General features: G+C 38.2%; 1 protein-coding gene across 1 annotated transcript in view; it reads left to right on the plus strand.

Annotated features, from left to right (window-relative positions):
• LOC150100817 (uncharacterized) overlaps positions 1 to 18,232 on the plus strand; it is a 975,156-nt gene that overhangs the window by 904,968 nt on the left and 51,956 nt on the right. The window contains exon 37 of the mRNA XM_090401910.1: positions 6,562 to 6,795. Coding sequence (XP_090258036.1) covers positions 6,562 to 6,795 — 234 coding nt within the window. The remainder of the gene's footprint in view (positions 1 to 6,561; positions 6,796 to 18,232) is intronic.

Below are 18,232 nucleotides of genomic sequence, written 5' to 3' on the forward strand. Positions count from 1 at the left end.
CCATCAAAATCTAAGAGTTTCATGCCGAAGAACTATCGGCGAGTCCAAGCGTATGTCATCACTTGGGTAGTACCAACTAGGCAACTCATGTCAAAGGTGGAGCAAGCTCCGTCACCATCCTTAATATTTTCTCATAATGTAAAACGCAGCTCCTAGGAGATGTATTACTGTTTTACATTATGAGGAGAGGTCACTACCCAGACCGGTTTCGACCTTTATTGAGGTCTCATCACTGAGTAGGTAGACCATGGAATATCAAGGTTTAAGTGAACCGAACTTACATATACCCCTTCTAACGAATTGCCAGACCGGTGTACCCATATATTATTATTACTATGATAAAGAGCCAAAATGCTATTTTTCCAGCGACCTAAATTAAGTTAAGGGGATAATAAATCCCATATTATTTTATTTTACAGCTGGGTACGAAACTCGGAGATCGAAATCAATCGAAATTTAAGAGTTTCATGCCAAAGAACTATCGGCGAGTCCAAGCATAAGTCATCACTTGGGTAGCACAATACTAGGCAACTCGTGTCAAAGGTGGAGCAAGCTTCATCACTATCCTTAATATTTTCTCATAATGTAAAACATTATCATAGTAATAATAATATATGGGTACACCAGTCTGGCAGTTTGTTACTAGGGGTATATGTAAGTTCGGTTCACTTAAACCTTGATATTCCAGGGTCTAACTACTCACCGATGAGACCTCAATAAAGGTCGAAACCTGTCTGGGTAGTGACCTCTCCTCATAATGTAAAACAGTAATACATCTCCTAGGAGCTGCGTTTTACATTATGAGAAAATATTAAGGATGATGACGGAGCTTGCTCCACCTTTGACATGAGTTGCCTAGTGTTGCACTACCCAAGTGATGACTTACGCTTGGACTTGCCGATAGTTCTTTGGCATGAAACTCTTAGATTTCAATCTCCGAGTTTCGTACCCGGCTGTAAAATAAAATAATACAGGATTTATTATCCCCTTAACTTAGTTTCACACCTTTCTTTATCAAGACATTCTATGAGAAAACGACAAATGAAGGACTCTTGTTCTCTTACAATGAGCTCTATGTTTAATATTATAGCATGCTCTTCAAGTCCACAATTGTATAAATATATACATAGACCAAATAAAGTCAGTACTTTCTAAACCTGCTAATCTTTACTATCTACCCACAAAATGGATAGATGTAGATCATCGGCTCATGGTATTTAATATGACTTGTGTTCTTCTAGATGAAGAAAAGCAGATCTTGTTGCTCATCTGACATAAAAGTGGAGGAAAACTCACATAAACTTTAATGTAGACTATTCATCTAGAAGAATATAAGTCTTATATTAAATACTGAGCTGGAACATTCTGGACTTGAGGAGCATGCTATCGACACTAAACAGAGTTCATTGGGACAGGACAAGACAAGAGCCCTTCATGAGTTGTTTCAGCACAGACTATATTACAATTATTATTATTATTATTATTCAGGCCTCCATGGAGCCAAAAGACTCATCGTGGGAGGTCCTTTCTAAGAAACACGTCTATCAAGACTCATCGAGGGAGGTCCCTCCTAGGAAATACAAAGTCTATCATACCACTCCTCACCCTCTTTCTCACAGTTTCCTTTCGTAACTTCCAGGAATGGCGCCTTGTCATGACTATTTCCCACTGTTCAACCAAGCAAAAGAACTCCCCAGTGTCAACCCTGTAACCACCTCTCAACAGTCTAAAAGTCTCAATCATATCACCCTCCTTCTTCTATCTACCAAACTCTGCGGTCCACACTCCCTCAGCCAATCCTCATAACTAACATTGTACAGTCCCAACACCATCTTTGTTATCTGCCTTTGTATCCTTTCCACAGTTAATTTACCCCCTTCAAATCCTGGGGACCAGATCCGAGAACAATAGTCTAAGTGTGGGTCTGATCAGAGTCTTATACAACGGAATGATAACCATTTTATTTCTGCAGGTCAGTGTCCTTCTCATTATTGCAGAAATCCTCTGCGTTCCCTTCATTACCTTTGCAATATGTCCCCTAAATTTCAGGTTTCTATCAATCATCAAACCCAGATCTCTTGTCTCTCCTACTTCCTCAGTTTAACTCCTCCCATAGAGTGTGCAGTGTCCCATCGATGTGTCCCAAACCTGAAGACCTTACGTTTTGCTGCATTAAACTGACATCCCCTATTCATTAGCCCATCTATCTAGCTTATTCAAATCCTCTTGCAGGGCTACCACATCTGCACTCTTACTAATAACCCTTCCCAGCTTAGCATCATCCGCAAACAACCAAATATCACCTTGCAATCCACGGACAATGTCATTGATATAAAGGATAAACAATATAGGTCCCAGTACTGAGCCCTGTGGAACTCCACTTGTAACCCTCTGCCCCACCATACACAACTCTGATACCTATTGGACAGCCCATCCTGAATCTAGTTGACCAATCTGACATCCAGACCCCTGTGCTGCAACTTAAATATCAGCTTATCATGTGGCACCCCGTCAAATGCCTTTGCTAAGTCTAGGAAAATGGCAGTATATGCCTTTCCCTCATCTAATGCTCTTGTAACTTTATCATAAAAGGCTAGCATATTGCCAAAACAAGAGTGCTCCTTCACAAATCCATGTTGACTCTCACAGATAACATTACCCCCATCTGCCCAATGCTGTATACGGATCCTCACTACTTTCTCGAAGATCTTACTAACTACTGATGACACACAAACTGGCCTATAATTAGACACTTCTAGTCTGCTACCACCCATATGCAATGGCACTATCTTACCTTCCTTCCATTCCATGGACACCTTTCCCACAGCCAGACTTTCATTGAAAAGCCAGGTAAAGGGCACTGCCAGCTTCTTAGCACATTCTCTCAAAACTCGTGATGAAATACCATCCAGTCCCACAGCTTTATGAACATTGAGAGTACTCAGTATGTGGAATCCACTCTCCTCCTGCACCTCTAAACCTCGAACCTGCTCTATCCCTCTAGTATTCAAATTGACTCCTCCAGGATGAAATACTCCACTAAAGGGTTTATTGAATTATTCCACAATGTCCTCTGCATCAGTCACTCTATTCCCATTTTTTTCCCACAATGTCATTCTTCCACAGTCATTTCTCCTCCTACTGGCTATATAGCTAAAAAATTCCGTAGGATTTTCCTTGGATCTAAGGGCCAATCTTTTCTCTTATTCCAGTTTTGCCTTCCTCACCATATTAGTCACTCTTCTGGCCTGTATCTTATATTCTTCATGCATCTTCTCTTCACCTGTCTCCTTATATCTCTTCCATAGCCTCTTTTTCACATGTAGCTCCTGTTTAGTGGATGATTGTTTGTTATCCACTTTACTCCAAATTGTGTCCTCTTCTTCACTCGTGGAATACAGCTTACCATTGCTGCTAACAAATATACCTTCACAATTTCCCACGCACTAATGATATCCCGGCTTTCCAATTCCTCCATCCACGAAACTTCCCCAAGTTGGCGTCTAAGACTATTGTAATCACCTGCTTTATAATTCCACATATGTTTCCATCTCTTTGATACTCCTGCATGTCTATTCATTTTCCAAGTCAAAACCATATGGTCACTCTCTCCAACTGGTGGGAGAGATATCATCTCAGTTATTATCAGCTCTTCTGATGCTATAACCAAATCCAAAACTCTTGAACCTCTTGTTCACTCTATTACATGTTGCCTAAGACATTTGTCCCTCAAGAATTCTAGAAATTCCATTCCATTCCCTTATTATTACATGCATTTTCCTCTTCCCAACTTGTACTGCTGTAGTTAAAATCTCCCATAATAATCATTCTTCTTGCACTTGCCAAGCTCAACTGCCTATCCATCTCCTGCTGCTTGGCTTGTAGCAACAAACCACCAAATATCCTGTCTTGCCCACCTCTACCTCACACCATATGCTTTCAAAATCCTCGATTTGTATGGTTTTTTTCCACCAGAGGTCAGACCAATAGTTTTAATGGTTGACCTAATCGATGTAACTTTAGCATACCATGTAGGTAGTGCAGCTTGTTTCTTTGTATATATATATTTGTATATTCCAGATGATGACCTTAATATGAAGGTCAAAACGTCAAGTGATTTTGGCTTATATTAAACTGAAGTATTACTCTAACATGGTAGTTGTTTCAATGATTTTTATGATGAATTATGATCGCTGTAAGCATGAAGGAAAGGAACAGGGATCAATCATTGATCCATTGTTATTCAATATTTATATATTAATGACATTGGGAAGGATACAGCTGTTTGCTGATAATACAACGATAAGCAGGGTAATCAGGAATGTGGCTAATATGCAATACTTGCAGAATGATTTGAATAGGTGGGAATTGTGGATATGTGAAAATGGCTGTCTATTCAGTGTTAGTAAATGTCAAATTATGCACTTCAGACAATTGAGATATCCAATATCATATATTAGTAGGGTTATTTTGCAGGTTAAACTCTCATTCCCATAACTCTCTCTCACTCCTCCTCTGATTCGCATCACATTCGTCTCTTCCATTCACTTAATTTCATCTTTCACAATTCTCATCTCATTCCCCAGACATTCCACCTGCTCTTTCAGCTCATCTATCTCTCTCTGTAAGTCAGCCATTCTTGTTTGCTATTCATCCTCCCAATTGAGACTATCTCCTAAAACTTCAGAATCATTCAACTCCCCCACTATTATTTTATCCATACTTCTCTCGCCCTCTATCATACCCGTCATCTCTCTACATGGAAAATCTCCTGTCTCTGATTCAACGAGGTCAGTTATAGTGTCAACGAGGTCAGTTATGGTAATTTCTAAATCACCAAGTTCCTCAAATTGCCTGTATTTTGTGCATATACGTTTTCCCCCTTCTTTCTCCTGCCACATATACAATCGCTAGGAAGCATACATTCCGAAAGTCTCGCATGCTACAAAATCCTGTGTGATATCACACAAAATGGATTCCTTAAATGGGGATTGACTTGGCGATATGTCATTTATAATTTTAACTGGCGCTGCCGCCATTATTTAAAATAGTGTTGCTAATTAGTGTCAAAAAATAAATGCTAAATAAGTATCAGGGAGTATAACTATAAGAAAAAGTACAAACAATTTCAAACAGAACATTTAAGTACACTAGATATAAATAAAATGAAATAACCAAATGAAAACTTATCCTTCGTCTTATCTTCCACCGTTATGCATTCGATTCTGACCCAGTCGTCTTGGTAACCAAAATACACAATATCGTGACAACAACTAACTTCAAAAATCAACCACTGATGGACACTCGTATTCCAGAAAACAACTTAGCACTAGAAAAACGGACTATTCATAAATTAATAAGTATTTTCTTCAGCTCAGCTCAAATTCCCCACCACCCAAAACAGGAAAAGAAACATGTGAAACCTTACGTCATTGTTCTAACTTAAACAGATCCGATTTCTATATCTGTACCCTTTGTGGGAGATAGAAAAGATAAGCAGATTTAAAAAGTACTATCTCCCACAAAGGGAATTCACACAGAACCAGATAAACATAAAGTGAAATAATTAAACAGGTTTAATCAATTTTGCTATTTTGTCTTAGGTTACAGAGCCATTATCAGAAATACAATGTTAAAATTGTAATAACACACAAAAACACACGAGAAGCAATAAATGAAAGAAATAAGATAGAATAAAGATTAAAGCCCTATGGGGGGGATACCCTCCCCCTATTGGTTAGCCTGAGATGTTTGGTGAGAGGCCTAAGAATTAGTTTCCCAAATTTTGGGAAGTTTAATACAACCATATTTATTAAGATTAGGCTTGTTTTTTAAGTCTGCTGTGTTTAATTATTTCTCTTTGTGATGCAAGTTATTCGATTAAAATGCAACATGAAAGTAAAGCAGCACCTAAGCCTAAATACTCGTAACCATCAGGTAGAGATAGCACTAAGTTTATCCTTATATGATAGACAAAAGGAAAAAAACCCCAGAAAATGCACTTGATCCTGATGTTGTATGCTTGTTATTTATTGTCCTTGTTTATTTTAATTGCTTAGTCATATCACTGGAGTAATTATTTCACTTTATTTTGTATGAATATTTGGCTTTTCCAGCATGCAGTATATGCTTTAAATGGTTATTAGCATTACTGTTTGAATATTATTAGCTTTTTACACCAGAGCGGTACTGTTAGTTTTGGTTCTGAAATAGTGTGGGATATTTTAATTATCACTAAAGAATTTCTTTTTTTATTGGGTATTCTTTTAAAACTATCAAATATTAATATTCACTGCAACAGTAACTTTTCTCAAATGGAATGTCGAGTACTGATTTTCTTTAGCTTATGCTTGGTTGAATATTTCAGCCTTTTCAATTGTTTGCTTATTGGATTACACCTATGCCCCTCCTCCTGACATTAACCTAGTAACTTGTTCTATCATTTTGACATGTGGAAAGTCTCATACAATTGAAAGAATAAAATATTTATACTGCCACTTAAGAGAAGTCAAATAACTGGAACTGTACTGTATTTATTTGCTTTTCTTTATTTTCTTATAGGTGATCAGGGAGAAATGGGAGAGCCTTTTAAGCTAGAAGATATTGATTTATCTGGACCACCTGGTGATCCTGGACCACAAGGTCCACCAGGTCTTCCTGGTACTCATGGACCGCTTGGATTTTCTGGTGCAGTTGGACTTCCAGGCATCATGGGCGAACTAGGACATCCTGGTTATCCTGGTCACAGAGGAACAGCTGGTTCTAAGGGCATGGTTGGAGATGAAGGATTTAGTGGCAAGTATACAGGATTTTTTCCCTTCCTCCAGAGAAATCCCACTTTGATATGAAGAACAATGATTTACACAGTACTCACACATACATTAGGTTTTCACTACAGCACACTTGTTGGAGCACAAAATTGTACCTGTAGGGCCCTGGCAGGACTTTTCAATACATTGTTATAGTAGCATTTGCTGTAATAATTAACACATTCCATTTTTGAAAAAGGTTTGGGATTCAAACCACACCTTTTCACTATCACACTAATTGCTTTACTAAATATACCATCAAGAATTACAGTGAACAAGTAACTAGTCATGTGAAATGTCATTGGTGCAAAAGTATTACATAAATCTCAGATGTAGGATTTTCAAAACCATCCTTTAGTATATTATATTATTATTACATGACACCTCGAGGGAGGACACCTACTCTACAACTGTCTGTCTCCACCACTCAAATCCACCAACGAACTGCAACTACCATCATCATCTACAACCCACCACCACCACCCATGCCCACAGCAAGATTTGAATCTGCAACCTTTTAGCTGGAGAGCAAATATGCTAACCAATCAGCCAACAAGGCTGGCAAAAAGAAGCAACTTTTATGTAAGGCCACAGCTAAAGTGCTTCAGAAAAGCTTCTGTACCTTCAAAAAGTCTTACATCACATTCTTCCAAGAAAATTATTTTAAGGCATATTTTCATTAACAATAGATTACAATTCAAGAAAAAATAGTGTGTGAATATCACTGGATAAAAACTATTACTTTGGCATCTCCACAGAGCCTTGGAACTCATCATAGGTCAATGCTAATTCTGCAGTGCTTATCATACTTCTCTGTTAAATCATTCATTGATAGTTAACTCACAGCTGCCTCTGATTACCCATTAAACTCATTCACTACTCAAGTTTTTATATCCCTATTAACTACACTTAATTTCCAGGGAATCATCCCATGTTCTCTCCTATCATGTATTTAAAAATTTCTGCAGCACCTATCTTGTAAAATCCTTTAGTAACCTAAATAAATAACACTAACTACAAATGTATTATTATTAAATCTGTAGTCATTTAATAATAAAACCTTTGGGTTTATTATTAAATAAATAGGTAGAGAACAGAAAAACTAATTATCCACAAGGCAAACTCAAATTCCTAATATGTACCTTTCAGGGGTGCACATAATAATATGACAGTATTAATGTAAACTAAATTATGTAGTACTAACTTTTTTATAAACACTTTTTCTCTGAATTAGTCTATGTGTCATGTGTCTACAATGTTGATATTATTTTTATTATTCATGCCAGACTTCCATGGATTCAAAGACTCATCACGGGAGATACACACACTATCACACACAAAGCTCATCCACCGAGTAAAGTTTTCGTGTGGCAGAATGAAGGGAAGGAACGGATATGGAACTATCTCTGGAAGTTGCAAAAGGGAATAGCGAGTAAAAGGGTAAGAAGTAATTTTTTTTTTTTTTGCATGGAGATGGTAGGAGGATGGAATGCATTGTTTGAGAGGACGATGAAGGTGCAAACGTGTGTGGATGAGTTTAAGGAGTGGTATGATAGACCATGTTAACCTCCGACAATGAAAAACTACCAAATCTCCTAAAGCTAGGAAGCCAAAATAATTGCTATGCCTAAACCAGGGAAAGATTCAAATGATGTCAAAAATGTACGACCTATCTCCTTGCTTTGCACCACCTTTATGCTCTTCGAAAGAATTCTCCTTAACAGAATTTCACCACCCATCGAAAGAGCACTCCCAACTGAACAAGCTGGCTTCAGGCGGGGAGAAGTTGCTGTGACCAGGTTCTGGCCCTGACAACACAAATTGAAGATGGCTTCCAGAAGAAATTTAAATCTGGAGCCACTTTCATTGACCTAAAATCGGCTTATGACACAGTCTGGATTAGGGGATGCCTCCTAAAGCTAGGAAATATTTTAAGGTGCAAAAAAACTTTCCAGCTTTTTGAATCCATTCTCTCCAACAGAAAGATCCAGATCCATATTGGTTGAAAAAAGAGCAGGCTCAGATTCCTTCAGAACGGTCTCCCACAGGGCTCTGTGTTAGCCCCTTTACTCTTTAACATCTACGTGTATGACTTACCACATACCAGCTCAAGCAAGTATATTACTATTATTATGGGCAACTCCAGGGAGTCATTGGACTCATCGAGGGAGGCCCCAAATCATATTCATCACAACTATTTGACATTCATACAGTATCTATCATACCTCGCCTTAAACTCATTCACTGTCACAGCATCCACCACAGACTCAGGGAGCGCATTCCACTCATTCACTACTCTAAAAGTAAAGAACCCAGCTCTAACACCTTTACTAACCACACTTTTGCCCAGTTTCCATGGATGTCCCCTAGTCCTCCCACAACCAGCCCTGTACTCAAAAATATCTTCTGAATTAATTTTATAGAAACCCTTCAGTAATTTGAATGTCTCAATCATATCTCCCCTCCTCCGCCTATCAACCAATTTTTGCAACCCACAAATCCTCAACCTGTTCTCATACGGTTCATTCCACAGACCTGCTATCATCTTGGTCACTCGCCTCTGGATCCTCTCCACCTCCTCCCCATCAAGAAGAAACCTAGGTGACCAAATCTGAGCACAGTAGTCTAGATGGGGTCTTATCAAGGCTCGATATAGAGGAACAATAACCTGCTTGTCTCTGCTTGTCATCGTATTCTTCAGCAACCAAGTGATTTGATGAGCTGTTTTGGTCACTTTTGCAATGTGTCTCCTAAATTTCAATTCCTTATCTACCAACACTCCTAAATCTCGTGCCTCATCAATTTCCTGGAGCACGGTTCCACCAATGCAGTAAACTGCCGCCAATCTTTTCACCCCAAAATGCATAACCTTACATTTTGCCACATTAAACTGACATCCATTCTCCTTAGCTCAGACCTCCAATCTATCCAAATCATCCTGCAAAATTTTGACGTCATCTGCATTCACTATTGCCCTACCCAACTTCGCATCATCCGCAAACAAATGAACTGTTCCTCTCAGATCATTTCCTATATCATTTATGAACAAATTAAACAGCAGTGGTCCAAGAACAGATCCTTGTGGCACACCACTAGTCACAGGCCGTCTTGTGGACTCTACTCCCGAGTAAACCACTCTCTGATATCTCTCCGTCAACCACCCTCCTATCCATCTCACCAACCCTATGTCCATTCCCATATGCTGCAATTTACTGATTAGAATTCCATGTGGAATCCTGTCAAAGGCCTTGGCAAGGTCCAGTAGAATCACCGTAAACCCATTACCCTTATCCAGTTCAGCCGTCACTGTGTTATAATACGTGAGAAAGTTACTGAGGCATGACCTACCCTTCACAAAACCATGCTGTCCCCGATACAGTATCCCATTTTCTTCTATCCAATCTTGTATTTTCCTCTTGACTATTTTCTCTAAGACCTTGACAATGATTCCTGATATGCTAATCGGTCGGTAATTTACTACAGCAGTCTTGGAACCACCTTTATGCAGTGGAACTATTTTCCCCTCTTTCCACCCGCTCGGGACTAACCCAGACCAGAGACTCAAATTAAACAAAATGGTCAAGGGTACTGACAATTCTTTAGCTGCTTCTCGTACAACACGAGCTGGTATACCATCCAATCCCACAGATGTATTGACATTGAGGTTATGCAATAGACTACTCACCTCCACTTCATTAACCACAATTCCCGTATAATCTACTGGTTTATTCGTTTCTGCAATGTCACCACCTGGATGATATACTTTTGCAAAGTGCTCACTCAGTAACTCAACTATCTCAACTGATTCAGTTACCTCCCTACCATCGGCATTCTTTAAAATCAATCTGCCATGTACATTTTTCCTTTTACTTGCTACATATCTAAAAAACTGTTTAGGATTCTCTTTAGCCTGCATGGCCAATGTTCTTTCGTAATCCTTTTTTGCTTTTCTTACCACACTCGTCACCCTTCTGGCCTGTGCTTTATACCGTTCATGTGCCTGCCGGTCACCCTTCTCCTTAAATTCCCTCCATAGTTGTTTCTTTTTTTGCAACTCAAGCTGAATGGTGTTATTCATCCATTTAACCCCTACTTGATTTATTATTCGGACTCTAGGTATACAGTCAGCCACTGCTTCATGCAAGCACTTCTTAACTACCTCCCATGCACTATCAACTTCTAGTCCTTGCAGTTGTACATGCCATGGCACTGAACCAATCAAACTCCTAAGCTTGTCATACTTTCCAGCCCGATAATTCCACATGTACCCTGTCTTAATTGAAAATTCTACACCTTTAGTCACCTCCCAAGTTAAGACCCTATGATCACTCTCACCGATTGGTGGCAATGTGGTCATATTTGTTACAGCCAAATCCTCAGATGTAATTACTAGGTCAAGCACTCTGACCCCTAGTATTTTCTATTACATGCTGTCGCAGATAGTTATCCCTTAATAACCGCATAAAATCCAGTTCCTTCCTTCCGTGTGTCCTCTCCTCACTCCAATCAATGCGACCATAGTTGAAATCTCCCATAATAATCACCCTCCTTCCACCCATTTCTTCTATTTGCTTGTGCATACTGTCACCACCATCTTTTCCATCACCTGGTCTATAGCAGCACCCAATTGTATATTTAGTTCTGCTAGCCACAATCTCACACCAAATGGCCTCAAATGTGCTCTTTTCTCTATCCTGCAATTCAACTTCTATTCTCCTTGGTTGGAGCTTATCCGCTATCATCAACAATACTCCTCCCCCCATTTTATTCTCTCTGTCATTCCTGAACACACTATACCCATCACATTCAATCCCACTAGTTATATCATCTACAGTCAGCCATGTTTCACTAATACCTATAACCTGTGGTCTGGAAGTGCCAACCATGGCCAAAAACTCTTCCTTCTTGTTCCTAATACTCCTAGTATTAGTGTACATGAATTTAAGACCCCATTAGCCCCAACCCTACCTTGATGCCTTATATTAACTATCCCACTCAGATTTGTTGTCCTTATTTGCTCTGGCATATTATATTCATTCTTACATTCAACTGCCTCCATAAGGACTGTATCTCTACTCACCCCCCCCCTAACAAATCTAGTTTCCCTCAGTTTGCACATCCACTACATTCAGCAACACTTTCTCAAGTCTTCTTACACCGTAACCATTCAAATGCAAGCCATCCATCTTATATAGATCCTTTCGCCCATCAAACTCACTCCACACATCCACAAATTCCACACCACTCGTCATACATAACCCACGCATAAAGTCATTTGCAATTATAGCCCTCCTTTTAAACATTTCATTGTCATACCGTGGCAAAAGACTAATCATTCTAACTCTCTCACTCTTTTCTTTTGCTACCTCAAACAATTCATTCAGGTCTTCTATCATTTCCATTTTATCTCCTTTCAAATCATTCGTACCTGCCACAACAATCATTTCTTTCACCCTTTCCTTTTGCTCTCTAATAGACGCAGTTACGTCCTTTATGGTCGCACCAGGTTGGTACGATTTTGTCAAATCCTCTACTAACACACCTCGTACTAACGAGTCTCCATACAGCACTCTATCCTTCATTTTGTTCATGTTCACATTCATACGTCTATTTTTCCTGTCATACCTTTTATTATTGGTTGGTTCATTCAGTCTACTTTTGTTCATGCACTGTAGCTGCTGTTTTGCTCTTTCTATCGCACTATTCAACAACGCGATCTCACTCAATGCATCTATCTCATCTTTTTTGTTCTCTGAGAAACCATTTATACTATCATTCACACTTTCTACATTCACACTCTCACAATTTTCATGTACAACCTTGCCGTTTCCTGTCATATCCCTGTTTCCTTCATTCTGAAGGTTGACAAAAATATCACACTCACGATCCGAAATACACTTCAATTCCGCATTCTCCCTACATTTTCTACACACATTCAATCCTTTATTATCATCTAACCACACACCGACCGCACTCCGCAAAGCGTACATTTCACAGCTAGTACACTGACTCATTTCTTTTATGCTACCGTTCTTTGATAACGATGGCGAACCTTCATTACTGGCCGCCATTTTCCTTCGCACAGGTGCCATTATTATCTGTGACGTGTTTTGTCAAATTATACCCTAATCTTTAATAATTATTCAATTAATAAATAAGAGGAAAAAAAGTACAAACATCAGAACATTTAAGTACTAAATACAATTAAATAAAATGAAATATAACTAAATACAGTAACTTAGCTTTGTTTTGTCTTCCACCGTTACGCGTTCGATTCCGACGGTACCAAAATATATTATATCGCGACAGCAACTAACTTCCAAAAAACAACCACTGAAGTACACTCGTATTCAGAGAAACAATTTAGCACTCAAAAACGTAGAAAAACGGGGGAAAAAGCGGACTATTCACCGATTAAAAATCACTTTCTTCTGCACAGCTCAAATTCACCCGTATATGTACACTGATGACCTAGTGATCCTACATCAATCTACCTCCTTTGCCAACCTGGAATCAACCTTGAACACAGACCTGAACATCCTGGAAGAGTACTTCAAGCAGTGATACTTGAAGCCAAATCCAACAAAAACTGTGTCCACAGTATTTCACCTGAACAATGCAGAGGCAAACCGACACCTCAACCTGTGGAAAAATGGTAGAACACGAGCCTCGCCCGAAATACCTTGGAGTAAGCCTGGACAGAAGCCTAACCTATAAAAGGCACACACTAACCTGTTTAACAAAATTAAAATGAGAAACAACATCATTTCAAGGCTTGCTGGAACAATCTGAGGTTGTGGTGCAGAAGTCCTAAGGTCATCTGCACTAGCCCTCGCATTCACTGCAGCAGAAAATTGTGCCCCTGTCTGGGAAAGAAGTGCACACACTAACATTATAGACACTCAGCTAAACTGTACCATGTGCACAATTAGTGGGACAGTGAGAAGCACCCCCCTCTCTCCTGACTACCTGTTCTATATAATATTGCTCCACCAAACATACAGAAAAGACAAGCCTCAATTAAAGAATTTAATAAAGCAATGAGCAACCCACTCCTTGCGTGCACCAGACTCTCGTAAATCCACCTAGTCTTTGCCTAAAATCTAGAAAGCCTTTCTGGTCCATGGATGAACTCTCTTCAGCTGCCCCTGCCATCAATACCTGACATGTGGAGAGAATACTGGTCCAACAAACGGTTTCCTAGTAGAAGATCCCTGTGCTGCGCAACCTGGTTTTGCTCTTCCTAGGAAGATTTGGTCATCTATCAACAGGATCAGAACTAACCAGGACAGATGTGCTACCTACTACATAAATGGAGGCTGTTAGACCACCCTTATTATAATTGTTCTTCCATGGCTCAGACAATTACTCATATTGTGAACGACTACCCAAGGTGCCAATTTCACGGTGGTGGCCTTAAAGGACATTCACAAGGTGACGGATGAGGCCTTATATTGGCTTTCCAGACTGGACATTGACCTATAGCTCTTTTATATTCCTTTTACCATAAGAATAAATAAATAAATTCAATATGTTCTCATTCACTACACTCTTAGGCAATGCATTCCACTCACTAACCACTCACCATACAAAGAATCTTCTCAATCCTTTACTTATACCCTTCTTATACAGTTTCCAAGGATGGCCTTTAGTTCCCTGTCCCATTCTATGAAAATTTTTTTCAGTTAACCTGCTAACAATCCCTGACTTATTTCTATGTTTCAATCATCTCATCAATCAAGTTTCCAAAATCGTTGCTTACCAAATATGAAAACCTTACACTTTGCAACATTCAACTGACAGTTACATTTACCTGTGCATTCATGCAATCTATTTAAGTTCTTCTGTAAGGCCACAACATCTGCTTGACTTCTTTATCATTCTCAATTTTGCATAATCTACAAACAGTTCCATATTTCAGTTAAATCTTCCCCAACATCATTAATATACAAGTTGCACAGCACCAGCTCCAAAACAGATTCTTGCAGCATATGATTAGTGACTTTTTCTCTTTTGGAATAATGTACCCACCCCAATGTTCCCTCTAAGCTGTGCACATGCACACATGTTTTACAACTAGTGCACAGACTAGATTTTTAAGATGAAATTAAAATTTATTAATTAAAGAAGTTCCACTTAAATATTAACCTATAAATTCTTTAAAAAATACGGTAACTCGGCAACGCTCAAGCCTATAACCTCGCATCTTTTATTACATTCTTGAAGTTGCACAAAACGTATAAATTATTAACAGTAACCCTATTTGAGGCTAGCAATTTGATGCCAAAGTGAAAGGGGTGTGGCTTAAATGTGTAATTTTTAAGTAGCAAATAGAATGGCACACGATTTGTTTACATCTCAGGCCTGACTCATGGAAAATTCCCAAACGTGATTGGCTGATCAAATTAGGTGAAGATCATGATGAATTAAAACAATGGTTTCATAATTTTAATAAAAATAATTAAATACTTTTAAAAACTTAAATTAGAGTACAATTAAAAATATTGTAACATTTCAAAATTCTCTAATTTTTAAAAGGAATTTTAAAATAGTAGTCTTAATAATAACAACATTCGTGTACATGCATTGAGATACAACCAAGTTAATTAAATCTAGCCTCTAGGCATATCTTTTAGGTCTTGTGTTGCCCTCGGCAATGTTTAGTGTTGGTTCAGCTTTTGCCTTGCCAAGTTATTGATTGAATAGTGTACATTTGTAAATTTATAAAAACAATAAAAAACATTCTTCAAATAACAAAATTGCAAAAAACTGATGCATCATGTCAAATTCAAAGGAAGCAAAAGGTGTGAAGCGAAAATGAACTGCTAGCTGCTTTAAAAGTGAATGGCTGGATGAAATAGTGAAAACTGCTACGCCAAAAACTCATGAATTGATAAACATTCAGCTGTGTGAAATATTTATGTATGATGCTACAATTGGTGTTGTTTGTATTTACTGTCGTGATGCAAAAGTTGCTGGGGATTTTGCTAATGGGAAGAAGTTTGATGTCACTTGGAAGTTTGACTTTTTGAAATGCCATTCGACAAGTAAAATACATCTGGATGGTGTATACAAACTTAGGCAACAAAATTGTTCATTGCCACCTACAGGAGTACTGCGTATGCTACGTGGAAGTTCAGATGATCGAGAGAGAAAACGATCAAACCCAGAGCAGATTAAAGTTCTTATTGACAGTGTCTTATTAGTTGTTAAGATGAATAACTTAACTAATAAGACAACACATTAATGAACATATGGAAAAGTATGTTCAACTCCCAGACAGCTGGCAAAGCAAAAATTATGTGTTTGAATTTCTGGAAACAATCAATTTAATTGTTGAAAATGACATGTTTGAGCAAATTGCATCTGCAAATTTCCACACCTTAACCATTAATGAAAGCACTGATATAACTGTTAACAAATGTCTCATTCTCTATTTTAAGTTTAGACCTAAAGATTGTAATGAATATAAAACATATTTTGGCAGAATAATTCAGTTGTAGGCATGTGATGCCTCCTCCATTGTGTTAGCTATTAAACAGTTTTATCAAGAAAAGAAACTTGATCTCCATAAAATGGTGATGTTTACCTCTGATGGAGCTGCAGTGATGCTGGGCAAAGTTAATGGTGTCGCTGCAAAACTTAAATTAGAAGTTCCACATCTTGTCCAGCAACACTGTTTAGCTTACTGTGAGGATCTGTGATACGTGGAAGGAAATTAAACTAATCAGAGATATTGATACATTAATGAGAACAGTGTACACACTCTTTTCTCGTTCCACAGTGAAAAGACATGAATTTAAAGAACTTGTCGAGGCGTCTGAAAATGAAGCTATTGCCTTCAGACCACTCAATGAAGTGCGGTGGCTATCCAGACATTTTGCATTACAGGCAATAATAAGTAACTATGAGGGACTGATCACATATTTTGAGAAAGACAAATCAAATGATCCCGTGGTTAATTATTGTCACAATAAATTAACTAACGTGACATTCAAAGTAGCTGTTAATGTTTTAAGTGATGTTTTTGAAGAAATGGCTTCCCTGTGCAAAATCTTACAAAGGAGTAACCTTACACCACTAGACAGTCATCATTTTGCCAGAGGGAAGATTAACAAAATCTGGAATCAATATTTAGAAGGTGACGCATGCTTGAGTGACAGAGTAAATGCTTTACTTAAACAAGAAGAGACTGAAAACCAGTAGATACTAGGTCTCTGTTAAATTTTATAAATTGTTTATGTGCACATTTAGAGGACAGATTCCCTGAGAATAAGATACAAGAATGGTCAGTGTTTGATATCTCCTGTATTTCACATCGTGATTTCTCATTTGGTAGTGAACATGTTAATGCCCTTTGTCTTAAATATCATGATTTTCTGGATGATACTACAGAAATAATTAGTCAGTTTAATGATTTCAAATTATCTGTACAAGAAAAAATTAAATGCAAAATGATATCAAATTTTACACAAATGGTTGTATTTGCTCTTCAAAACGAGCAGTTTTGTGATTTGGCAAAGTTGATGAATATTGGAGGAACCTTCCTTGCATCTAGTGCAGACTGTGAGCGAGGTTTTAGTCTAATGAATCAAATAAAAAACCAACAACTTAGAAATCGTTTAGGAGAATGTCATTTGTATATGCTACTGAGAGTGAAAAGTTACCAATTGTATGGAAATTCAATTAATTTAGATAGTGTGTATAAAGAGTGGGTGAATGCCAAAGACAGAAGAGAGAAAAAATAAAGAGATAGAAGCTAGAACTAAAAACAAGATGAGAATTAGTAACAGATTTATTATGGATGTTTAACAAGGTGAGAATTAGTAATGGGAATATTTTATTATGTATGTTTAGAGTTATTTGCAAATTTAATTAAAGGCAATCAGTCACTAGTGTTATCTTTTTTTTTTTTACTTTTTCTTACTTCTAATCAGATTAATATTAAATACATATAAAATATTTATGTTAGCGCTGTGATTGATGTCACACAACTTACTTTGTGATGGTAATAATACACACACTTAGAATCCTATCTAGTACAGTCGGTATCGTGTTGGCCTCGCATGCACGAAGTCCCCGGATCGAGTCCTGCCCAAGGCTTGTGAATCGTGATTTCCGACTGTTTACTGGGGAGGCTACTGCCATGTGTGGGAACACGGTGGGGAGTTGGGGTGACCTGGCTGATGTCCCATTGACACCAGAAGGTAAAGAGTGAAGTAAAATATTTTAACTTTTTTGCTTAAATGATCAGTATGGTGACTCGTATGGGTGCGCACATACTTTTCAAAAGAAGGCATATTTCTGCGTACACTCACAGCAAAAAATTAGAGGGAACATTGACCCTCCCCCATATACAACTTTCTGATACCTATCTGACAGCCAGTCATCTTTCCAACTCAGTTATCTGGTATCCAGTCTCA

Source organism: Typopeltis vanoorti, chromosome 12 (genome assembly GCF_054136105.1).
Source record: "Typopeltis vanoorti isolate ZY-2024b chromosome 12, IOZ_Tvanoo_1.0, whole genome shotgun sequence".
Lineage (NCBI taxonomy): Eukaryota > Metazoa > Arthropoda > Arachnida > Uropygi > Thelyphonidae > Typopeltis > Typopeltis vanoorti.